Source organism: Limanda limanda, chromosome 7 (assembly GCF_963576545.1).
Source record: "Limanda limanda chromosome 7, fLimLim1.1, whole genome shotgun sequence".
Lineage (NCBI taxonomy): Eukaryota > Metazoa > Chordata > Actinopteri > Pleuronectiformes > Pleuronectidae > Limanda > Limanda limanda.
In genome coordinates, this window is record NC_083642.1 from 20992798 (window position 1) to 21016425 (window position 23628).

Here is a 23628-nt window from a genome sequence, read left to right on the forward strand (position 1 = left end):
AATGTGGGACTGCAGGATAGCATGTGTTAGCCCTGTGGAAAGATGACAAGTAAAAGAAAAAACCTAGTGAGACAGAACTACAGGGATAACGTTCTGTGGTTATTTGGTGACCCAGACGTAAGCCTTCTAATTTGTTTGAGAAACCTTTCTATTTTTGGATAAAACAATTATTTTAAAGTTACCTTAACTTTTCTCTCAAAGTGGCTTCAAGACTGGGAATATTAAGCTGCTCCACATCAGCAGTATAATATCAAGATAGTTTATCTGTGTTCCAGCTCTACAATGAAGTCGTGAGAATTGTTAACGGAGCGAAATCAATGCTGCCTCAGCACCAGTCAGTCAAGATGTCTAGTGCAGCTTTTTATTCCCCCCAAACAGAGGAAAAACATCTAGCAGGAGTTGTATTTTATAGATTAAGGCTGTAAATTCAAAAGCTGTTAGGTTACTGAAATAACTTCCACCCTGAATTTCCACATCATCAAGCATCAACACAATGTGCAGTGAGGCCCTGCTGTCAGAGTAGAACATTCAATCCATCATGGTTGTCCCGATAAATACAAGCTCTGTGAAGAGGAAATGGCTGGTAAACGGACAGGAAACTCCACTTCCTCTAGCGTAGATGTTGCTCATGTAAGAGCGAGGTGTTAGCTTAGTGTACAACTGTTGTGACAGACCTGTTACTGTTTGCACCCAAATAAAAACAACTTTATTTCTTAGAGCTACCCTTCAGAAAGTAGCGACCCATATCTGATGTACACATTAAATGAAGACAAGGGCACTGAAATGATTGAGATGCTAGTACTGTACCTCTGATGTGCAAGGCTACAGAGAAAGATCCCCTCGTCAGACAATAGACTGAGATTTCTTATTATTTCCTCGAAAGTTTTGGCCTTTTCTAGCGAAAGAATGCAGATTTTGTAGAAACAAGCAACGGTTTCCATCTGTCGGCTTTGAACCCTTTTATATGTCTAAGTTGTCATGGGAAGAAAACAAAAGAAACCTGAACACAACTTCAGTTGAAAGGATTTAAGTTATAGCAATACGCACACTATCAAGTGTACAATTTGTCAAGGTTCATTTGATTCTAATAAAATACTTTTTTTTTTAAAACCCATATACATTTCATATATTTATCTTTTTGGGGTATATGGATCCAAAAATAGACATTTAAATCATAAAGAGAATGGGAGGATAGGGAGAGAGAAATAAAACTACAAAAGCTACGAATGGTGGTCCTCCGTCCCAGAGGAGAGAGTGACGGAGAACATAGGGGAGAGACAGAGATAGAGAGAGTGGGATAAAGAAAGAGAGAGAAAAAGAAGTGACGAGGGAGGCAGGGAGTTAGAAGGGGGATTGGCCAAGCTATACAGCGCAGTATGACACCCACTTTAGCTCATTACACACGTACAGTCGTGATCAAGGCACAGGGATCTTCTAAAAGTAATTTTTTTCAATAAAGTTGTACAAAATAATACATTTTACAGTCTGTACAAGAATAATAGTTTAGCAGTAAAGTAAAGACAGACATACAAAGTAGCAAGCAGTCGGGGAGGAAGGAGGAAAGATGGATGAATGGGAGGGAGGTGCGAGCACATTGTTGTACAAAAATCAAACATTAGTGTCCCATTTGTTGTTGTTTTCGTCGTGTTTTTTATACTCCAGGATTATTATATTTTATTTTGTCGTAAAACAAAAAGAGCACTGAAAAGAGAGGTGAAAAGGAGGGGAGGGGGAGGGAGTCGGGAAAGATGTGAAAGTGGAGAGGAGAGTGAAGTCCTCAGAGGGGAAAGAGCAGAGGTTGAAAAGAAGGAGAGAATGACTGAGACAGAAAGCTTCAAGAGAAAGAAAGAGCGCACAGGGCACAATGGCACAAAAGTCTACACAGACAAAAACAGCTGTGGAGACAGTAAAACAGGGTCAATCATGACGAGATGAGAGTTCTTTTTAACTTATATGGTATTGTACTGTGGAAGGATGATCTTCGCCCTCCGTTTGTCAAGTTCCACAAAAGATGTTTATTTTTCTTTTTTTGTTTTCAACTCAATACATCCTCCTCACATTTTGCTCTACTAGCAACAAGGCAGAGTCAGGTGGCTAAACAATGCTGTGGAGAAGTCGAGGGAGCGCCACCGCCCTCGACCGTGTCCAGACTCCATAAAAGTAATTCACATTGGAGTCGGCCGTCTGTCCCTCGTGCCTCCTGCAGCCTGACTGATCACAACACACCCCTGGTCCGTGTACTCTGTGGTACTGCTGCAGTCGGTCACTCGTTCAGTTTAATTTGAAAGCACTGTGCTGGAAAACTACGCCAGCAGGTCAGGGAGCCTGCCGCTCGTCAGCAGGGATCAGTACGTTTCCGGATTGACGGCGATTGTGCATTCCGATAAAAGCAAATGCGATGAGTTTCTGTGTGCAAGCAGATCCTGTGGTTGAATTCATGGATAGGAACAATTGGTGCACACGGTCAAGTCCTGAGCACAGTGCTTGTGTTTTCTGTTAGATTCAGTGTTCAGCTGATCTTTTGTGACATGTTAATTCTCTAGTTTTGTAGTAATTCCAACAGTTTTCTCTTTCCCAGTTGCACGGAAGCAGTAGCTCTCTCAGTTTTCATGCCGGCTCGAAGTACAGCCTCAACTGCAGCTCAAACTCTCCTCACTGCAGGAAATACAATCCAGACTGGGCCAGTCAGGGTGTTTGGACAGGTGAAGGGAACAGGGGTGATACATGATGTAGAGAGGATAGGAGTATGGCTGAACGTGGACATCCAAGTTCCATTATGCTTCAGCCCCTCAAACCCCTTCATCAAAATAACTCCGTCTATTGCAGGTTGGGAGTTTTCATAAGGAGAAGTTCTGTGTTCAGGGTGTGTTTATGTGTAAATATGTGTATGTTTGTGTGGGTGTGTTTTGGCCCCTGTTCCTTCACAAGAGCTCACACACTTCTATGGAAGAGGAGAGTTCAGAGACTCAGGTTTTTTTTTGTTTGTTTCTGGTCGAACCCTTTTCCTCTCCCATCACAAGAGCTCGTACTGCCGCAGGTGCATCCGCTGGATGATGTCTCGACAGTCGTTGAAGACGCGGCGGATGTTTTCTGTGTCGACGGCGCAGGTAAAGTGAGGATAACAGTAGTGCCGCCCGTCCCCGCTCGCTGTGCTGATCCTCTGTAGACGGAAGAATAGAACATATGAGGAAATGGTTTCACTAGAAATATTATGAACTCTGTCTACATCCATACGACTGTTTTCCTTTGAAAATGGCATTTTGGCAACACAAGCATTTTGGCTCATTTTAGCACATGCCTGAAAACACATATCATATTGCCACTCATGTACACTGGTCATGTGTGTGCCACAGGAGGCATTTGGTTGAGGTGTTACAGATTGTTTGAATAAAAACTTGTCTCCAACACAATCGTATCATTGAAAAATCCAGAATTTAACTGCACAACAGCTGTAAGCAAAGACAACAGGGTCAGCAATCCTTGTAAATAATTATACATTTTGTGTTTTACGCTAGTGGCCAAGGCTGATGCCGGTTGTTTTGTTCCGAAAGGGGGACATGTGCCAGGATCCTGACAAATCAGCGAAGGTTTGACCTAAAAGACCCAATCAGTTTTTACCTATTCAGACTAAATTGCAGACCCTGGAGTTTTCATACTGAAACTGGATCAGCAGTGTTTCCAAACCTCTCTATTTTAGCAGCCGAAGTGTGGACACTGGGAGTATCTGCAGAGTTGATGACTTTCTATTTTTAACTTAAAAAAATGCTTAATACATTCTTTGTCATACCATATTTAGCTCTTTAAAACATTCATAGAAATCAAACGAAAAGACCAAAACATCGCTGGAGGATCTCAGCTGAGAGCTTTTCCTTTTTTTATTCCTATTGAAGAGAACATATAAAAAACAACTCCCAGATATTTTGATTTGCGTCAGTAAGGTCAGTTCATTCTTGGTTTTGGTCTTGTCAGGGGATTTATTGAAAATAAGAACAGTAGAGACTATTGTAAAACTTTTTTAAGACTTACCCTTTAAATTTACATAAAGCACAAAAACAAGCTTATGCACTTACCAGGAATTCATCTCTTATGAAGTACTTTGCCCTTGTAACACGTGGATCTTCTCCAGGCTCTGGTGTCGCTGAGGGAAGAGAACGAGACTAGTGAGAACTAATCTCTTATGACATGCAATCATTCAGGTGGGGACCAATCAAACATGAACATTTGCTTTTTAGGGCATTTGTTAGTTATCAGGGATACACGTGTTTAATTACTAATGTCCAGGTTTCTGTTGATGAGTGTGTGTGTGTGATCAGAATGACCTCACAGGTGTGTATCAACAATGACCTCTTGTGGTCGATGACACTGAATGCACTGCCTCTCACAGATGATGTTTTCTGGAGCCAGTCAAAAGTTGTGTAGGTCAAATTAATACTGCCTCCTAGTAGAAAGAATGCTAAAAACACACATTTCTACATGTGTGCAAACTTAATGAGTCATCTGGGGACTCACAGATACATGTGAATGCGAAGGGATGCTCTGTGTTTGACTAATTGCTAACCGCCATTGCAAGCACATAAACCATGACCCTGGCAGTGGGGAGACGTGTGATGGCGAGTTTGGAGTTGGTGTATCTTACTGTATCAAGTCCTGAAACTGTTATTTAGTGTTTAATCACCTTTAGATGGGTTAGGTTTTATTTAGAGTGCGATTTTGTTATGTAAATTTGTTTTGTACCTTTTATGTCTGAATATTGATTTCCAGTGTACCCTACTTTAAACTTACTACAGGAAATATGTCATTTAGCAATAGTTTATATGTCAAACAGCAATGAAAAAGCTGTATTCAATTGATTTTAAAATGATCGATTTGGCACGTCAAGTCGATACCCAACCCTAAAATATGGCAGTTATATTTGTACAGATAGTATCATGGATAATCTTGATTTGAATTGTTGACAAAAATGTAAATGGCATAAAAATGTTGATTAAACCAAAGCACGGCTGCTCACCGTCATCAGGTGTGGTGTAGCGAGCAAACTCAGGAAAGTATTCCTCGATTTTGGACTTCCCTGCCAGCACCTTCTCTGCTAGCAGGTCCTGTTTATTTAGGAACAAGATGACAGAAATGGTCCGCAGCCACCTGTACAGAACAAACATGAGTGTGATATGAGATATGAGAGGGAATCACTGACTGGAAATACACAATGGGTCAATTTTTGACCCATTGTGTATATGTACACACCCAGATGAATATGTCAAGGTACGAGTCCTGATGGATCCAAACATTTCCAATCAAACCTGTCAGTACAAGTACATTTTTGACCGTCTAGACTCAACATTCCTGCAGCTAAGCTGCCAAAGATCTTAGTAAGTTTTCACCATTCTGAAACTTTTATTAGCTTGGAACTTGTACAAAAAGTACATGATCAAACGTTGTTTGGTGTTATGCTGTGTGTGTGTGTGTGTGTGTTGCTAAGGAACCCCCGCACTTGGTTATGCAATCATTCAGGATAAAAAGCAGGCAAGTTCATCAAATGTTTGCATCTGAAGTTCGAAAAGCCAGAAAAAAACGAAATCCCCAATAATCTACGCGTTAACAAAAAATGACTTTGAAACTGGGGATCCATGTTGTTTTCTGTTTTTCCTATAGAAAACAACGGGCTAGTGTCTGCCCCTCTTCACCTGTTGTTCCAGATGTTCTTGAAGAGGTTGAGTGCCTCCTGTAATCGGTTGGTCTGATTGTCTTCTCTGATCACCATGTTGTAACTGCTACTTGCCACCACGAAGATGATGGCTGTTACATCTGATGGGAGATGAGAGAGGGAAAGAGATGATTGAGCCAAGGTGAGTAACAGAGACCTGAAACGAGTGGAAGCTGAAATAAACTCATGTTACCGTTAAAGCATTGAATCCATTTCCGGCGTTCGTCTCTTTGACCCCCGACATCGAACATACTGTGTAAATGAAATGCGACATTAATGTTAGCAGGTCAAAAACCATCAATCATGTGGAAAAACAATCATATACACTAGGGCTTCCTCCTGAATGTTTAATATTCAAATCATCAGTCGGAGGCTCCTTAATTGACAAGAGATGTTGTCTGCTTGGTAAAAGGTATCTGTGACATGTGGTTGCAGCTGTGGACCAACTTAATACGATATAGTATCATGGATTTTGTTTGCTGTCTAAATGCTGCTGCAAATTTACGATCTGTTGTAAGCGTAGTTAGCAGGCATTAGCATGGAGGGCTAACTTGGCTTGTTTAATCTTATACTTAAACCCTGTTTTAAATGCTTGCAGTTCACAAAACTGTTGAAAAATAACTGAATTAACTGACAAGGCTCTTATTAAGGCACAGCCATAATGTACACTATTATTTCATGGTCCTTTTCTTTATGCATCCTACTTACTGGAAATTAACTTTGTCCACTTGGAATCTTGTCTCAAAGATCCCTGAAGTCAGAACTCTGCAGCGAAGCAAATCCTGGTGCAAATATGAAAAATGATCAGAAAACAGAAGCTAATCATTAAGGCAATGCTGTTTTATTGTAAAAAAAATCCACAACACACATGGTTGCACGCAATTCAAGTTCAAAATATTAAAATTGCTCTATTCAAAAGGTAGATATTCATGTATAATGAGCAGTAAGTTATTTTGACTTTGAGGCGGCAGAATTTCACCCACCTGATCTGTTGGAGTGTAGTCGTTCTGCTTCACAATGTCAATCTTTTCTAGAAAGCTGAAGAAAGAAAAGGAAAACGTAACAATTCAGAGACGGTGACAAAATCCCTGATCGAACAGTTTCCTGACATTGTTGAGGATGTGCTCCACACTCGGTAACAAAACCCCCCCGAACAATAGTGCACTTCGTAGCAAGGAGAAATGATCTGACCAAACTGACTGAGTATCATGTGTGAGCCGGTTAGGAAGCAGAATATTCTGTGTCGTTTCAGAAACATTTCTGACTGTCTAGACTAAAATGCATTCCAGGACTTTTCAAAGGAAAATGGCTCCCATAGAATTTCAAAAAAGTCAAAGGGTCTTAACAACTCTGCAGTATAGTATCGAGGTCAGGTGTAAATGTGCCTAAAGTTGTGTTTTGAAACAAAAATACAATAAAACGAGTTAGACACGTGTATTGCATGTTCAAATAGATTCGACAATGCACTTTTCTGGGCCGCTAAGAACACACGTGCCAAGTGTGAAGCTGATTCGATGAACGGATCGCGAGATTAGCATGAACAGAAAGACAGACAGATGTTTGTGAAACTAGTAGGACACTGCCATTATGGCAAAAATATTGTCAGAGGAATAATCTATGTGCAGAGCAAGTGCACGTGCTGAGACGCGAGTGAACGCGGAGTGAATGTGAAGGAGGTGAAGAAAGGGAAGGAGAGAGGACAGCGACTATGAGAAAGAGAAAGTGAAAGAGAAAGAGAGAGAGAGACAGAGACAGAGACAGAGACAGAGACAGAGACAGAGACAGAGACAGAGAGAGAGAGAGAGAGAGAGAGAGAGAGAGAGAGAGAGAGAGAGAGAGAGAGAGAGAGAGAGAGAATGAAAGTATAGTGGCGTCTGTCTGACATTACAGAGCAGATTTCAAAAATAGCTCCCCAGCGCCCTGGCCCACAGCGAGGTTACCATGGAGACCCAACCACAGCAGCTATTAATAGTCTATCAGCTCCCAATCTAGTGCGGCTAGAGTAGCTCCAGAGAGAAGACAGACAGACAGACAGACAGATGGGGATGGAGATGAGGAAGGAAGCGGAGGAGAAGAAAGTGAGAGCAGGATGAGTTTGTGTTTTAGTGCTGGATGTCTGCAAGCAGGAAGCGGGAGGGAACAAGACACTGGACTGTACCATCTCGACCACCTGAGGGAGGATGGGGTGGAGAGTTTCTCCTCCTACAAACACCTAAACCAAACGTAAATGCTTAATTAAATATGTGTAATATTCTCTAAGAGAGATTTACCAGTAGAAAGCAGCTGAGGCTCACAGTCTAGAGCTGAGGAGAGACAGTATCCTCCTGAAAACAGTACCCCCCCCCCCCCGTCCTCTAAACATCCACTGATCTGCAGATGACTCAGCCTCTGCCATGTTTGCTCCCAAACACAGAAAAGTGCTTTTGTTTTATGAAAACTAGCTCCCTACATTGTTTTCCTTTACTATATTTTGAACAGCATTTGCTTCAGAAATGCTTCAGATTGTTAGTTAACAGTAAATCTGAGCCATTAAAACAAGCCGTGTTTCCAGTTCATCTGCTAGAACAGCTCGATGCTCACACAGGTTCCCACTGACAGAGAGCACAGTGTTTAGCCGCTGACATGGAGCAGCAAAGCTTCTATGCACAGCGCTTTTTCTCTCAGAACAGTATTCATACCACTGTCAATACATTTTTCAAAGTTGACATCAGCAAGTTGCTTGAGAAAAAGGGAAGAATGACACTGACAATGCCATAACAGCATTTAGAAAAAAACTTTATAATGTGGGTATCTGTTTACTTGTGATCGAGCAGTTAAAACCAAATAATAACTGTGAGAAAATTTTGCCACTAAACGTTATTTAGCTGTCCTGTCAATTTTTAACAATAATGAAACAAATTAATATGAGGAAACTTAAGTAATTGAAGTTGTTCACATACAGAAAAAGTTTAATTTTCCTCCTTAAAAATGCTAAATGATGAAAAACAACGTAAGTGAGAGCTATGGTTAAAAGGAACATCTAAATAAGAGTCCACAGATTTAGTCTCTGACAGATCGTTGTGTCGTTCAACAAGAATCCTAAAATATTCTTTCTGCTATTTGATGACAGAGGGCTTTAATAAACCTTGTTTACCAATTTATTTACTATTTCTGCCATTTTACAGACAAAACAATACACTGATTGAGAAAATAACAAGCAGATTAATTGATATAGTAAATAATCAATTGCACCCCTAAATCCAAAATTATACCACCACCAACTGCAAGAGCTGAATCAAAGTGCATAAAACTAAGTAATTTTCTTTTGTGACAATGTTGTAACATTTGGTATTTCATCAAACCACACAAGATTTCCTAATGAATTAACAGCTCAGTGTAAACACCAAGTCACAATGGAGCAGGTAGCTACTTACTACTGTGCACAGTCGATTAGCTGGTACTCGTTGGATCTCTCAAAGCACGCCCTGACCCCCTCATCCTGCCACAGTGTCTTGGCGTGATCATAAAACTCCTGCAGAGAAACAGGAAAACAAAGAAATACGTTAGTGAGAGGTTACAGAAAGTGGGTTTGAAAAACAGATAGAAAATTAGATATGTTTTTTCCTTCCCGGGATTTTTACTGTTGTTTGTGTGTCTTCACAAAGCTGATGCACAGGTCAGACACGTCTAAGATGAAATCACAAAACACACACACACACACACTCAGTTCTGTTTCATGGAAGGCGGTGGATCTGTTGTACTTTAAGGCTGTGATCTTTACTTGATAAAACAGTCAGCTGAATCAAAGAGGGGAAATGTTCCTACAGGCAGGAGATGTTCTGCATTATTTACAGTGCATTTCACACCGAATATGAAAGCTACAACCGACGTAAGAAAAAGGCCAGTGATGTCAGTCGACCGTGGTGCATGTCTGAGGGCACAGGGCTCTCAGTGCTTCTGTTGACACCACATGCGACGCCTGTATATGTCCGTAAAGGTAAATAGTGGCGGGGTGAGAGAGGCGCAACTCGCTGTGCACAGTCACTACTGACAGACTCACTGACACGCTGGGACTGAACAGTGGGTGTTCACTGATGACGTTTTTTAACACGCTACAGACGCAAAACTGGATTAAACATTTTTTATGGACATTTCTAAAAAGAATACAAAAACCTTACGAAAAAAAGAAGTTTCATAAATGTAGAAGACACTGACAAGGAATACGGCTTTAATGGAAAAGTCGCCTGCCCCATTAGGGACAGAAATTGTTGTCTGCACTGTATCATGTAAAAAAAATAAAAAAATCTTTTCATCATGCAGGTTTCCATGACGACAAACTTATGTTTACAAACAGAGCAGTCTTAATAAATCAGTCATGTGCTTTAAGAAAAAAACTCATTCTTTCTTGATGTAATGCTTCCTCTATCCCTCCTTTCCTTCATCTCTTTCTATTACAGTCTCTCTCTGTTCTCTCTCTCTTCCTCCAGTAGCTTTCACTTTACAACAGTGAACCAATCAAAACAATTCCTTTAAGCTGCACCAAATTTTACCCACTAGTAAATATCAGTTCCCAAAACATGGCTACATTTTTTTTTTAATCAAGATGCATGAGTTATTCTCTGAGAAATCTACGGAAATTACATTGTAAAAGAAAGTCCCCCCCTGACCCGAATCCACACAAAAATCAAATGGCTTTCCCCCACCACCAATTCTGCATCCCTCCATGTTAATCCATCCTGTAGTTTGTGCATAATCCTAATAACTATCAAACAAACGAACAAAGATTAAACATTACCCCTTTAGCTGAGCTAATAAATGACTCCAAAAGTAGATTTTCATACTATACTGAAATGCATTGAAATGTTTTTTGAATGTTTTTTGATAAATGGGCTGAATTTTTTAATTTAAATAGTGTTATCAGGGAATTTTTTTATTTTATTTGTTAAGTAATGAGCAAATCTAAGCATCAACTGTTTCAAATGTTCAATTATGTATGAAATGGACCTGTGGTTGATGTAATATAAGTTTTTATCATGTATTGTAATTTGAAGAACAGCTGCCTCCACAGCATGAATAGCATGGTGGCAGCACATTGAAATGAAATGAATTCACATAGCAAGAAACGTAAGTGCTGTTCAAACATGAGACTGAGTATATTGAAAAGTGAATTATGCGTGGCCCCACAGGTGGCTGTGGATGAACATTTAGACTCTGAGGGTTGGTCTCTTGGCCTTGACAATTAGTTAATGAGAATCTCCCTTAAGGGAATAGTAAACCCCACACAGACTTTACTAATGAGGTCATTAGTAAACCTCAGTGTCTGCGACCCGTGTCATGGGATTAACAATTGGGATATTGGGACAATTACCAACTATCATCCACGGAAACACAAGCAGCAGGGGAAAGCTGCACCTGTGTGTTACACAGACCACAGTTTAAAAAGGTCCAGTGTGTAAGATTTAGGTGAAAGGGATCTATTGGCAGTAATTAAAACTATAAAATAATCCTAGTGTCTAGATGTTTTACACTAGTGTGTTTCATTAAAAATTGTACAAATTGTTGTTTTCTTTACCCTAGAGAGAGCATTTTATATTAACATCTGTAGTGAGTCCTCTAGACATGGAGGCCGCCATGTCTTTACAGTAGTCCTGACCGGACAAACTAAACATCTTTTATTACAACTGAAGGCTTCCACAGGTTCTATTTCATGTTTGGAAGGGGAGGCTTAGGTGAGGGGTATTCAGCTGCAACATGCAACTTCACCACCATATGTCGCTAAATTTGACACACTGGACCTTTAACAACTAGTAAATGTGCAGTAGATCAAAACGGATGGCTGTAAACAGTGATGTTGGTGCAGAAACCACTGTCATCACAGCAGCAGGTATAAAGAGCTAAACTGCAAAAACAGCTGTAAACACTGTAAAACATCCTTTAAGTTGTTGTGAAGATGATCATTTTTCTCAGATGGTGTGTGTAAATGTTCGTGTGCAGTCTGATTTTGTGCTACTCACAGATGGAAACTCAAAGTCCTTCTGGTTGACGAGATTGAGGATGTATTCGATCCGGTACCGGTTCTCTGGACAGGCCAACTGCACAGGTGGCGTCAGGTTGCTCATAGCTGTTACTATGGTCTGTCACAAACACACAAAGTCATTTAAAAGACAGAAGATACATTTTGCAACATTAAATGACGGCACAACGGCTTGACTTGCTTTATTTACTAAGTCAAGTAAGAATATCTGAGGGTATTTCAATGTTTTTCATCGGTTACAAGCAAAGAAATGACACCAACACAGCCACTTACCTCTATGGCCTCTTTAATATTATTCTTGATGTCCTGAATTTTCTGCTTTTTCTCTCTGAAACAGACAGAAAGGAGAATGTTAGGTATTATTGTTGTACAGCAGCAACATACACAAGTAAGAGTGTCGTAAGAATAAATGGTGAGAAATACAAAGAAAGTCTTAGATCCAAACAACCTTTATTGGGATACAGATCTTAACCCTAACACATTTGACTACATGATGTAAGTCAAAATGATTACTGGACATTATAATGTTAACAGGAACTTTCCATTAAATGTTGTAACTTGCACTCATCATTCTAAATCCGGATTGTAATTCATCATCAAGGATCCTGCACCTAGGTTTTCATTATTGTTTTTCTTCTACTGAACACAAAACAGTTGTATTTAGCTATCAAGTATTGTTTTAGTCAAGTTTTTAAAAAAACAACGTACAGGGAGGAAGTTCCATGTTACCGAGTCACGGTGCACTACAGTGACCTGCATGCAGTTTGTTTTTGATGCGGGAAGGGTAAACAGACCTTCATTGGCTCACATGTTAGAGAAATTATGTCTGTCTACTGTGGAGCAGAGCTGTTTGTACAAAACGTTTGGACTCTATGTGACATAAATGTTTCTTATGAAGGCAACCGGAGGACCAGTTAGTTTATCTTTCACCTTGAGCCCGTCAAGAAAACAGTGCATTGTGTTTACAATAGTTCTATGTCAGTAACAAAGGGCGAGATGGGCCTCTTTGCTCTGTGCCAGTTTGACATTTGCACCTCTGTTTTATATAACTCATGGATCTTGATAAAAAAAAACAACAACATTGTTGTATCGCTACAAACCCTTGCAAAAATGGGGTGGGGTCACTCTTTCAACAGTACAACGTAGGGCTGCATGATGCACAATGTCTTTTAGAAGTATCGACCAGAGTTTTAGTGAATTCTAACTCAAATCACCAATATACTCGCTTACATTTGGGATTGATTGGCCACAGGGGGGACGTTGCTGTATTAAATCAGACCAGGTGTACTAATGCCAATATCGAATTAAAGGAAAGTAATAGCAATAGCAGCATAGACATGCAGATGCAGATATTCCTATGTTGCCACCTACTGGCAAGAAAATAAAAACTTTAGAGAGTTGCTGCCCTCAGACAGGCACTGAACTCCAGATAATCTCCTCAAATTATCCGGAGGGGCTGTATGTGAGAAAACAAATATCCAAGTCAGAGGCTCTGGACATTCGCTGTAGATTTTCTACTGCCAGGCCCCAGTAAAACCTCCTGAGAATGTCAGAATGACCAAAACAGTATGAAATCCCCCGGAGGACTCACTGCGAGCAAGTAGGTGTGATGATAGCGTTTCTAACACATGATGCAAATGAAAAAGCGATATCACACACGTAGAAGACACAGAAGAGAGAGCTTTTGGTGATAAGGGCTGACGCCAGTGTTAATGTGCTGTAAACAAAAACGGGTGATCTCGCAGTGAAATTTGTACGTTACGTCGTGCCTCCTGCGCCACCCCTCCCCCAATGCTGCATAGATTCCTGTGTTGTTTTGAACGTATCTGACCAGAGAACCTCCTGCTGTGTTCTTCATACATGAAAGGCAAAGTCCAGAGAAAACAGACAATGTCTCAAATACTTCCAATTATATATATGAAAAAAAAGGCTTTGTTTACATTTTCAACCTGACAGTCATTTAAAAACAAAATCACATGGTCGTGTGTGTGGGCATTCTCCAGATTAGAGCGTATGAGCACATGCCTGTGTGTGGTTAGATAGAGGTGAAGGAGACAAGAAGACATGACACAACAAATATGTTATACTGACAAAGTCCAGAGATACATTAAGGTGAATAAAGCAGACAATTATCAATTAAGAGAAGTGGGAGTTACAGTATGCAACATTTTTGTCATGTCATGTGTCACGGTATGGATTGTATCCTTAGGAAAAGCTAAATACGGAGGCTTTGACAATTAAATGACAATTATAGCTGCTTTAAGCAGCAATGGGTCAGAGCTGGGCATTTTGAGGAAGTATAGGAGGAAGAGGAAAATTTGCTTTTCGTGATGCTTTTAAATTGAAGACATTATTATTGTTCTTCAGCCAGGGTTTGCACTCAACCTTCAACAGGCAAGTTATGATCTTGATGAGCTACCTGCCAGGTGACATCACTTCACTCAGGATGCAACTTGACACTATGACTACAGGCAGTCTGCAGGTCTACCGACAATTACTACTGTAATAAAAATCAGTTATCAAGAAAAAATCTTGATAATTCCTGTACTCTATCTTGGCAGTAAAGATATGTCTTTGATTTAGATTCACAAAGTAAGATTACCCCATGAGTGAGAAACTGTTTATGATGTTTAAAGATAATGCATTTCCATTGACTGCAATAGGTGACATGATGATAAAGTTATTGAGATAAAAATTCTAAAATGTTTCACATTGCATCAGCCAAGACATGAGAATTTTGTCAATGATTTTTGTGAATCTATTAAGCAATTATTTCTTGTATATGTTTACGGTAAGACATTTTGATGCACTGTGGGCAAAATTTTGTATAAATTAAAAATCTGTCTGAATTGTTTGTGGAGGAATTTGGTGTCAACTGATCCAAAATTGTGGGAGGAGACAGGTTTAATTAGTTTGACAGTACAGTATTTGAGTATTGGACTTCATTATTGCTGCCAACTCATGTGAATAAAAGTTTTTGCTCAATTACGCCTTTAATCTGGTGAAAATTCCAAAGTTCTAGCAATTATGGTTGATTTGCGACAAATTTTCGATGTTTTAAACTTTAGACAGTTGATGTACAGCCGGTCACGCCACCATCATGACCATTGGCCCACAAAGCCAGCTGAGGACTATTGGCATAGGACTGGACCTATGTGCTAAACTTGGTTATTTTCATGGATGGGCAGGTGGATTTCCTTGGAATAATAATGATAATAAAAAATTATAATCATAATACTAATAATAACAACAACAGAGGAAAACAAGAGGTTCCGGCAGCACAGCAGCCTGACCCCTAATAATGCCCCACAAGACTGCAGCGATACTAGACTTTGCTCCCTTAGAAATAATCTGTTGTAGACCCCGTTTGCATTGCAGTTTAATTCTGGATTTTACAATAATAAATATGATTTTTACTCCTTTCCATTGCTGCTTCTCAATTGTAATCTAGCTCTTTCTGTTAATGACAACCAAATGCTCCCTGTGTACATGTGCCCAGTGTACGTAAATGGTCACGGGATGTGCATTTTAAGGCGTGTTGCTATGGACAGGGACTAGAAAAGATAGAAAGCCAAAACGCTCTTGTAGTTTGAAAATGCTTTTACGCAGTAGTATGGATGTAACCCGATCTCACTGGTCTGCTAGATGTCAGAGCTTTTGCATGATTGTTTGGTCTTGTCAGTTTTTTCAAGCAACTCCAGCTGTTGACCACTTAAAAACTCTAGTAACAAAGCTGGCAGTAACATGCCCCGTCTAAGGCCAGCTCATTATCTCACACGCAGGTCACGGAGAGAGCTGAGTCAGTCATTAAGTCCTCTTCCAAATCAGGCCAGCAACTAGAACCAGCAGTCTTTCGGTCACAAGCCAATTACTCTGACCTCTAGGTTACCACAACACTCAATCCATTTACTCAATATCTTTCATCACAGATGTTACTGAACTCTTTTAGCCCCAAAGCTGTAAATGTAGGTCCTGCCTCAGGATCCAAGCTCATTCAAACGTATTACTATGCTTGTCATGTGGAGACGCACAAGTTACTTGTCTGCAACGCTGTTGATTCAACCTATGTAGACAGGGTTAGCCTCTATACTACATGTAAGGAGTCAAAGGAGCCATACTGTAAGAAGGAAACTCAAGATAATCCAAGCAATGTCACAGATCACACCTGGAGTGATGCTGTATGCCTTTGTGTGTCTCGTTAATGAAGACACTCACCAACCAGTGCAGACCCATAAACAGACAAATACACACACACACAGACAAATACACACACACACACACACACACACACACACACACACACACACACACACACACACACACACACACACACACACACACACACACACACACACACACACACACACACACACACACACACACACACACACACACACACACACACACACAGTCATTGGTGACTTTTGGGGGACATTAAATGGACTCGGTTGAATTTACTGACTAAAAGGTTCATTTATGCTGCCTTTACATATATAGAAAAAAGGTCAATTTCAAATTATGTAATTGTCATTGCCAACTGATTACACCTGATCAGGTTGAAAATGATTGAAACTATGATGGTAAATTGTAATGTCACCAAACTAGATGGATCAATAAGTATGACAACAAAAGACATGACAGTCCTGATAAGTTCAGAAAGGAAATTTAACCCAATGGTAGCCTATGACACGCGCACACATACACACAGTTCAGTGTTATGCAGTCACGCGCTGGGTCATACGCTCTTGTCAGCCTTAGGTGCCGATTTTCTCTTCTAACCTTGCAAGGATGCTTCAATCCACATCAAAACCACCAGACCAGCACATGCCACTTCAACAACATACAGAAACACACACATAAAACGTTTATGTTCTCCTGTTGAAACCAACACAACTCAAATATACCTTGTGGCAAGGGAAAGAGAGGGGCATAATTGCACTTTCTTTCACAAGAGATACATGAGAGTTGTGTGTCTACAGTCTATCTACATTAAAGAACTGAAAAGGAAAGATACATATAATAGACAAATCAATGGAGCAAAAGCAGATGGATGTCTATTTAAGACATTGAGGGGTATAACCTATATGGCTTAACTACATGGGGGGGGGGGGGGGGGGGGGGGAGATAATGATTCCAGATGCTAGTTTCCCTGTTTGGATCACCCGACCAGTGTTAAAACAATATGGTCTAGAAAGGTTTGACAAACGCATAGAAGCGGTTCAAAAAGCTAAGTTCCACCGCACGTCCCGACCGGCCTCTGTGACACAGTGTATTATTGAACAAAGGTTGTTATTTTAAATGAGCAGTTATATGCACTTTTCTGGTGTTAGCCACCACTCAAAGCACTTTACACTAGAAGTCACATTGAACAATTTGAGTGCTACTATATGCTGCATTTTTTCTTACACACATTCACACTCTGATAGCACATTGGGGGAAATTTAAGTGTTCAGTGTCTTGCCCCATGGACACATCCACTTGCACGGGGCTGGAGGACCCTGGAACTGAACCACTAACCTTCTGGTTAATGGACAACCCTTTCTGCCTAAACAACAGCCACCGACTGTGCTCAGTCACACCAGATATCAGCACAGGAATCATATCGCTTAATGTCACTTTTATTCACAACAAGCACCCATCATCTCTGTTGACCCGCCAATATTAAGAACTAGAAAGGCATTCAAAAGAGCACAGACCCTCACTAAGTATCAACAGTTTAACCCTTAAATTCAATCGTAGTTAAGAAAAGCACTGAACTGACTTATGTCAGACCAAGTCACAACTGGTGTTTCCTTTGTGAACATCAATATCACTTGATCCATTGCATGCAGGCTAATTGTTGTCACCAGTTAGTGGTTAATATGCAAAATGCAGAAGGATATTTGAAGATTGGAGGTATTTAATCACATCAGTCTTACAGATAAAATAAAGGTCATTAATGTGTGTACATCAGCAATATGTTGTTACAACCTTCCTGTACAATAATACATCATGAAACTTGTACCTGTTTGTCACTTGTATTTAGCATTTGACAGATTTGTCAGGGCATCGCAATGAGATAAATTTGTCAATGCCGGATTTTTGCCAAATACACCCGGTGCTCCAGGCTGCAGCCAAAATGGTCACATATGCAACCACTATTTAAGAAATGTCCTGGTTTAAAATATCATGTGGTCACATTCGTGTGAGTACATGATGATCATGAGGCTGTATTGGTGCCCTTTCGGCATGGTTACTGCGGCAGCCATTTTGGTTCAAAGAACTATTCCTTTACTGGCTCGGTCACTTTCTCCCAACCTGCACTTTCATCATCAGTAAATGTGCACTGATGATGAAATATGCAAAATGCCATATTCCAAAAGATGAAGCAGAGCATAGCTGATTATTAAAAAAAACGACCTGTGGAGATAAAGAGGCAGATGCTGAGGGAGAGCCAATGACAGGTTCTGCCTCAGATAACTGATGAGAGTGCAGGATGCAGGGAGAGTACAGGTACAGGCAGGGAGAGGACAAGTGAAGAACACAGATCAGATTAAAATATTTTGAAAATACAATCTTACAATTAGCGGTCAGTCTTTTCAACTGTTCATTAGTGGGTAGAGTAACTGATAGGTACCACGTCTTCCCAAAATCAGGTGCTGGTGCGACCATTTGAGAACATTTGTAGCGCCTGAGCTACCGCGGGAGACGTTACTCTGGATCCCTTACACCATTACTTTGGGTTTGGTGAAACGGTGCAGATTTAGCCTTGCCAAAGGGATCTTTGGTGCACTCAGCAGAAGCTGCCTAAACCTTATTTTTCACATATATACTTACTCTGCATTGAAGCCGTTGACATGAAGGATCCTCATCTGTTTCACTATGGTGCTCTTTCCCGACTCTCCAGCTCCTGAGGGAGAGAGAGAGAAAAGAAAATGGGGATGTGTTTACGTGTGAAACAGGACCACATACAGTTGGATGCTCATAACCGGTCATGGCTGTGACATACTTTGCTCTACAGGAAATTTGCAACGGACAAACACATTTCATACACAACTATGACTCTTCAAGGAAAACTATGGCTAGAGGAAAATCCAACGCCGGCCGCGGCATGACAGGGCTGAAATACTAAATGATGAACTCCTACTCAATAGTAGGATCCAAAACTACATGTTTAAACATGATTGTGGCAGATTATTAGATTATTCCATGAAAAGCAAGGTTGAAGATTTCCATTTAAAAGTGGGTCCCATTGTGTTAATTGTAAAATAATTTGAGTTTCGCATATGAGACAAGCCCCAATTGAAGACAAGTTAATATCAATGGTTTTGATCCCCGGTGAATGTTCTGTTTTATATCATTTGATTTATTACAAATTATACAGTTGTTATTATCTAAAAACAACTGTGTGTATGTTTGAGGTTGTGCTCATTAGTGATGTGTCCAACAGGAAATATTGCAGAGACTTATAAAACAAGTGTTGAAGTTTTAAAAACTGTATCATATCTCCAAAATAACATTGATACAATTGTTTTTGTATAGAGAAATAACCTGTACTCAAGGTGGGTGAGCTCTTCTAGCACGCAACACCAGAATCATCAAAACTGTTTGTGTCTCTAGGTGAGATCAGACCAGATACAGAGTTAAAGTAAGTTAGAGATTATACTATAATATACCAGTATTCTCAGGGGAAGCCTGTATTTAATTGAAAATGTTGTTTCATCCCCTTAAGAAGTTATGAGATAACCCATTTAACTTGTGTATTAATATGTGAACCTAGCTGCTGGTGGGTCTGGTCTGCTTTGAAGGATCTATAACCTGAACCCATAATGACAAATGCCCTCATAATATCAGTAATAAATTCAGCTATTAAGAATCTTTGATATAGTCACACACACAAATGTTTTCCACTGCAACATAGACAAAGGTTGACTTGCCACAAACTCTGATCCTGATCACTGGGGCATGATTAAACACTGTATATTTCATATTTACTTCAGTTTAATAACACGTAGGGGGTAGAAAGTTACCGTTTTAAATAACATCTGCAGAGCTTTGTTTGAAGTGGATTGTCTATTTGAATCGCAAATATTTTGTTGATATTGCATTAGAATCATTATGTCAACTCAGTAACTTTGCCATGAAGTTCACTTTAACCTAAATATACATTCATCTTCGATCAGATTCAGTAAAAAATTCAATATATTTAAACTGTTTTTTTTAGATACAAAACCCCTTAAATGCAAATATGTTTCCTTTAGCACTTCACATTATTGTCAGTCATTGTCATGCCCATTTGTTGCAAGATTTGGTATGTTGGTATTGATATTAGGTATAAAAACATCACTTGTTGGATAAATGTTATGGGAAGTCTGTTTAGTTTATGTAATAATTGGCTACTCATCCTAATCTTTCATAGAGGTTCATAAAGTTGAGGCAAATTACTTGTTTTAGTCAAATTCAAACTTTAGTGGAGATCAATATAACAATTTTGGTGAAAATAATGTTGCCTGAAGATCATGATATATTCATTTAGACTCTAAATAACTATCTGCTCAATATCATACACAATGTCATAACTCTTTCTGTGAACCAGTCTGTTATTAACATGGCCCACAAACCCCTTAAGACTTCAATTAGGTGATCTACTTAATCCAGTGACCTGTGTAGTTCATTTGCAGGTTACAATCATACTGAGCAACATAAGCCAGTGATCAACAAGACATGCTTCAAGTTTTGTTCTGTAAATAAATGGTCACACAGTCCTCGTCACGCGTCACCTACACATACTCCCAGACTTCCTGGCTGCAACTTTCATTGCCGGCTCATTTATGGTAAGAATATGCTTTGTACTATTTCAAATACTATCTTCTCTCAACATGGATACAAGCCAAGCAAAGGGCCCTTTGAATACATTCTTTTTCAGCTGCACTGAGAGTGACCCTTTTATGGTTCATTCGGCTTTGTTCACTGTTTTGCCTTATCATTCGAAAATATGCAGAATTGCAAATAAGATCCTGCAGGTCTGCAAGTGTGTGAAAAAGTCAAACTAGTAGATTATGTAATTGAAAGGCAGCTAATTTGGTGGCAGACATCTTTGTTTAGGTGTTCATGTCGGTCCTGTCCTTCTGCTTTCCTAAAGTCACCACAACTTCCTCCTCAACATAAATACCAGCATGTCATACAATACACACCCTTGCTGGCATTTCTGTAATTAAATAACATGTTTGTTTTTTTCCAAAGACTACTATGACTTCCTGGAGGCGATAATAAGCCTGTAAACAGACATTCGAGGAGGGTACAGAAGAGAAAGACCGGCAGGGAAAGTTAGACACACTTATTTGTCTCTTATGTAATGTAGAGACCCAGCCCACCTCCAGTTCACTCTCTGACACACACACAAGTTGAGTCTCACACATTAATTTCTTCATCAAGTAGGTTTTAGCTACTTAAAAGTCACATTATCTAAAAGAAGATCAGACTACACACCGACAAACTGCTGTGTAATGTCACACTAGTGTTAATTCAGCCAACTTCCAGGCTTACATGCATGTTTAGGACTATAATGAGTTCTCTACACTGCAGTGTGCTACATGGTCCCGAACCCATGCTGAACAAGTTATGTTCAATTAAAAAGAATGGATAAATTAACAATAAATAACAATAGATCCTATTTGAATGGTGTAGGTGCTTGTTGATGTTACAATGACCACTGACAGCAGTGGAACCACCATATGAATTTACCTTCCACATCATTGTATGATCCCATATCAACCTATGGACTCTGCTGCAACTTGTTTTGGTGTTTTTGGAAAGCAACATGCTTAAAATCCCCCCCCCCCCCCAGCACAGGGACTGTATTTCCAGCCTTATGCAATGGCAAGTCCCACTGTTGACAATGTTTCCCCAAAACAACATCCCAGAAGGTTATACAGAGAGGAAGCAAGAGCCCCAGTGTGCACACCGAGGCCTCTGAAGCAACATGGACAGAAACAGGACCAACTCACCCAGAAGCAGCAGTCTGTGTGTGGCTCTGTAGATCTGCTTGTCTTTCTGGAGCTGCTTCTCGATCTTCTTGTTGGCTTCTCTCTGAGCCTTCTCCTCATTCCTCTGGTCTTCGGTCTTACTGTTGCCCAAACAACCCATCTTCGAAAAGGGGGGGAAAGGGGGTTGGGGGGGGGGTCCAGGGAACGAGGAGGAGGAGGAGGTGGTGGAGGAGGAAGAACCAGAAGAAGTAGTGGTGGAGGTGGAGAGGAGAAGGGGTAAGGGGCGGGGGGTATGTGCTGAGAGGAAAAAAATAAATAGATCAACTAGTCCGAGATCCCGCGTGTGACCCGTGGATTTGGCAGCGATGTCACCCACATTCACGCCGGGCCGCTCCGGGGACCGCACGGTTTAGCGCGGCGGGGAACTACGAGTCCATAGCCCGGGTGTGTGCTGTCAGAGGAGGCGCAGGATCCTGCTGCTGACGACACGGAGGCCGCCTTCTGAAGCCTCATTCACAGGCACTGTGGTTTAGCTTCAGTTTCCCCAACCACACACACACACACACACACACACACACACACACTGTCACTGTCCCCTCTGCGTTACGTTAACAACTATAATCCACAGCACCGCGGGAAAAACGGGGCTTCTCCTCGGTCGGAGGCAGCAGGAACAGCCCGATGTGCATCTCCGGAAGAAAAAAAAAAAAAGCCCGGGTCTCGCGTCTCACTGCTGCCCGCGACGGGGCGCCCCGCTCGGCGTGTCCGGAAGGCTGGCCCGGTCCTCGGCCCGGTCCGTGTCCACGTCTCCTCCCGGGACGGACATTTCCAGAAGGTGTGTGTGTGTGCTGCTGGCTGGCGGCTCTGCTCCGCGGTGGGAGGCCTTGCAGGACCGGAGGAGGAGGGGAGGCAGAGAGGATATTTACACCCGAAGAAGCCGAGCTACATGTGAGGCGTCCTCGCTGCTCCCGTCGCCGTCCGGCTGCTTCTGGTTCTCCGCAGCGAGTCGGCCGCGGGACTCGGTCTCCTCGGCCGCCCTGGGGTCCCAGATCTCCCCTGATTGATCCTCCTTGTTATTCGTGATGGCTGCTCGGTGTGTTTTCTCCTCCACGGGGCCTTCTCTCTCTCTCTCTCTCTCTCTCTCTCTCTCTCTCTCTCTCTCTCTCTCTCTCTCTCACACTCTCTCTCTCTCTCACACTCGCTCGCTCTCTCTCTCTCTCTCTCTCTCTCTCTCTCTCTCTCTCTCTCTCTCTCTCTCTCTCTCTCTCTCTCTCTCTCTCTCTCTCTCTCTCTCTCTCTCTCTCTCTCTCTCTCTCTCTCTCTCTCTCTCTCTCTCTCTCTCTCTCTCTCTCTCTCTCTCTCTCTCTCTCTCTCTCTCTCTCTCTCTCTCTCTCTCTCTCTCTCTTTTGTTGCTGAAACGTGTTATCAGCCCCTCACATCACCAGCGAGCCTCAACAAACTGCGCACCCGCACACTGCTGTGGAAACGGGCTCCGACGATCCTCCTCGAGTGGAAGAAAAACACAACAAAAAAAGCAGGAAGAAGAAGAAACGTGACTAGAGATGAGACCAAAAAAAAATCCCCCGAAATGTATCCACGTTCCTTGCAGGTGACAGATGAGAGTATCAGGCTTCAGCCTCTGTGGCACCCGGCCTGTGGGGGGGTGCACGTTCCCATGCAAACAGACGTGTTCCTCCTGGGTCCGAGGTGGAAGCTACTTGTGCACGTCAGTCACATTCACAGGAACCAGGACCCGGGCTGTTCCCAGCGCCCAGGCCGCTCCCCTCCCGGCCGCTGCTGGTGGAAGGTGACAGACAGGAATAACCAATTCTTGGAGGTTATTATTTTCTCCCTCTCTCTAGTAGCTCACATTGAGGAGATAGGCGGGGTGGGGCCACACGTCGCTCATTGAACCATGGGAAGGGGAAAAGAGCGAGAGAGAGGAGAGG

At 41.4% G+C, this 23628-nt stretch overlaps 1 protein-coding gene across 1 annotated transcript; it reads right to left on the reverse strand.

The window, feature by feature from the left end:
* Positions 1-339: 339 nt before the first annotated feature.
* On the reverse strand, positions 340-21860 carry gnas (GNAS complex locus). The gene is made up of 12 exons (XM_061074880.1): positions 21701-21860; positions 18531-18603; positions 11988-12042; positions 11695-11814; positions 9115-9212; positions 6685-6739; positions 6410-6483; positions 5895-5953; positions 5682-5802; positions 5009-5139; positions 4071-4138; positions 340-3160 (listed from the first exon to the last, which is right to left on the reverse strand). The coding sequence occupies exons 1-12, from the start codon at positions 21837-21839 to the stop codon at positions 3014-3016; spliced, it is 1140 nt and encodes a 379-aa protein (XP_060930863.1). The 5' UTR covers positions 21840-21860; the 3' UTR covers positions 340-3013.
* Positions 21861-23628: the final 1768 nt, after the last annotated feature.

What these genes read in the sequence shown, in the direction of transcription:
- gnas (XM_061074880.1), bottom strand. Translation starts at nt 21,839, where the DNA reads ATGGGTTGTTTGGGCAACAGTAAGACCGAAGACCAGAGGAATGAGGAG. An exon ending in GTCAACGGCTTCAATGCAGA is followed by an intron (nt 12,043 to 18,530) that starts GTAAGTATATAT and finishes TGTCTGTTTCAG; the next exon opens with AGAGAAAAAGCAGAAAATTC. An exon ending in GTGGACAAAGTTAATTTCCA is followed by an intron (nt 5,954 to 6,409) that starts GTAAGTAGGATG and finishes TCATTTACACAG; the next exon opens with TATGTTCGATGTCGGGGGTC.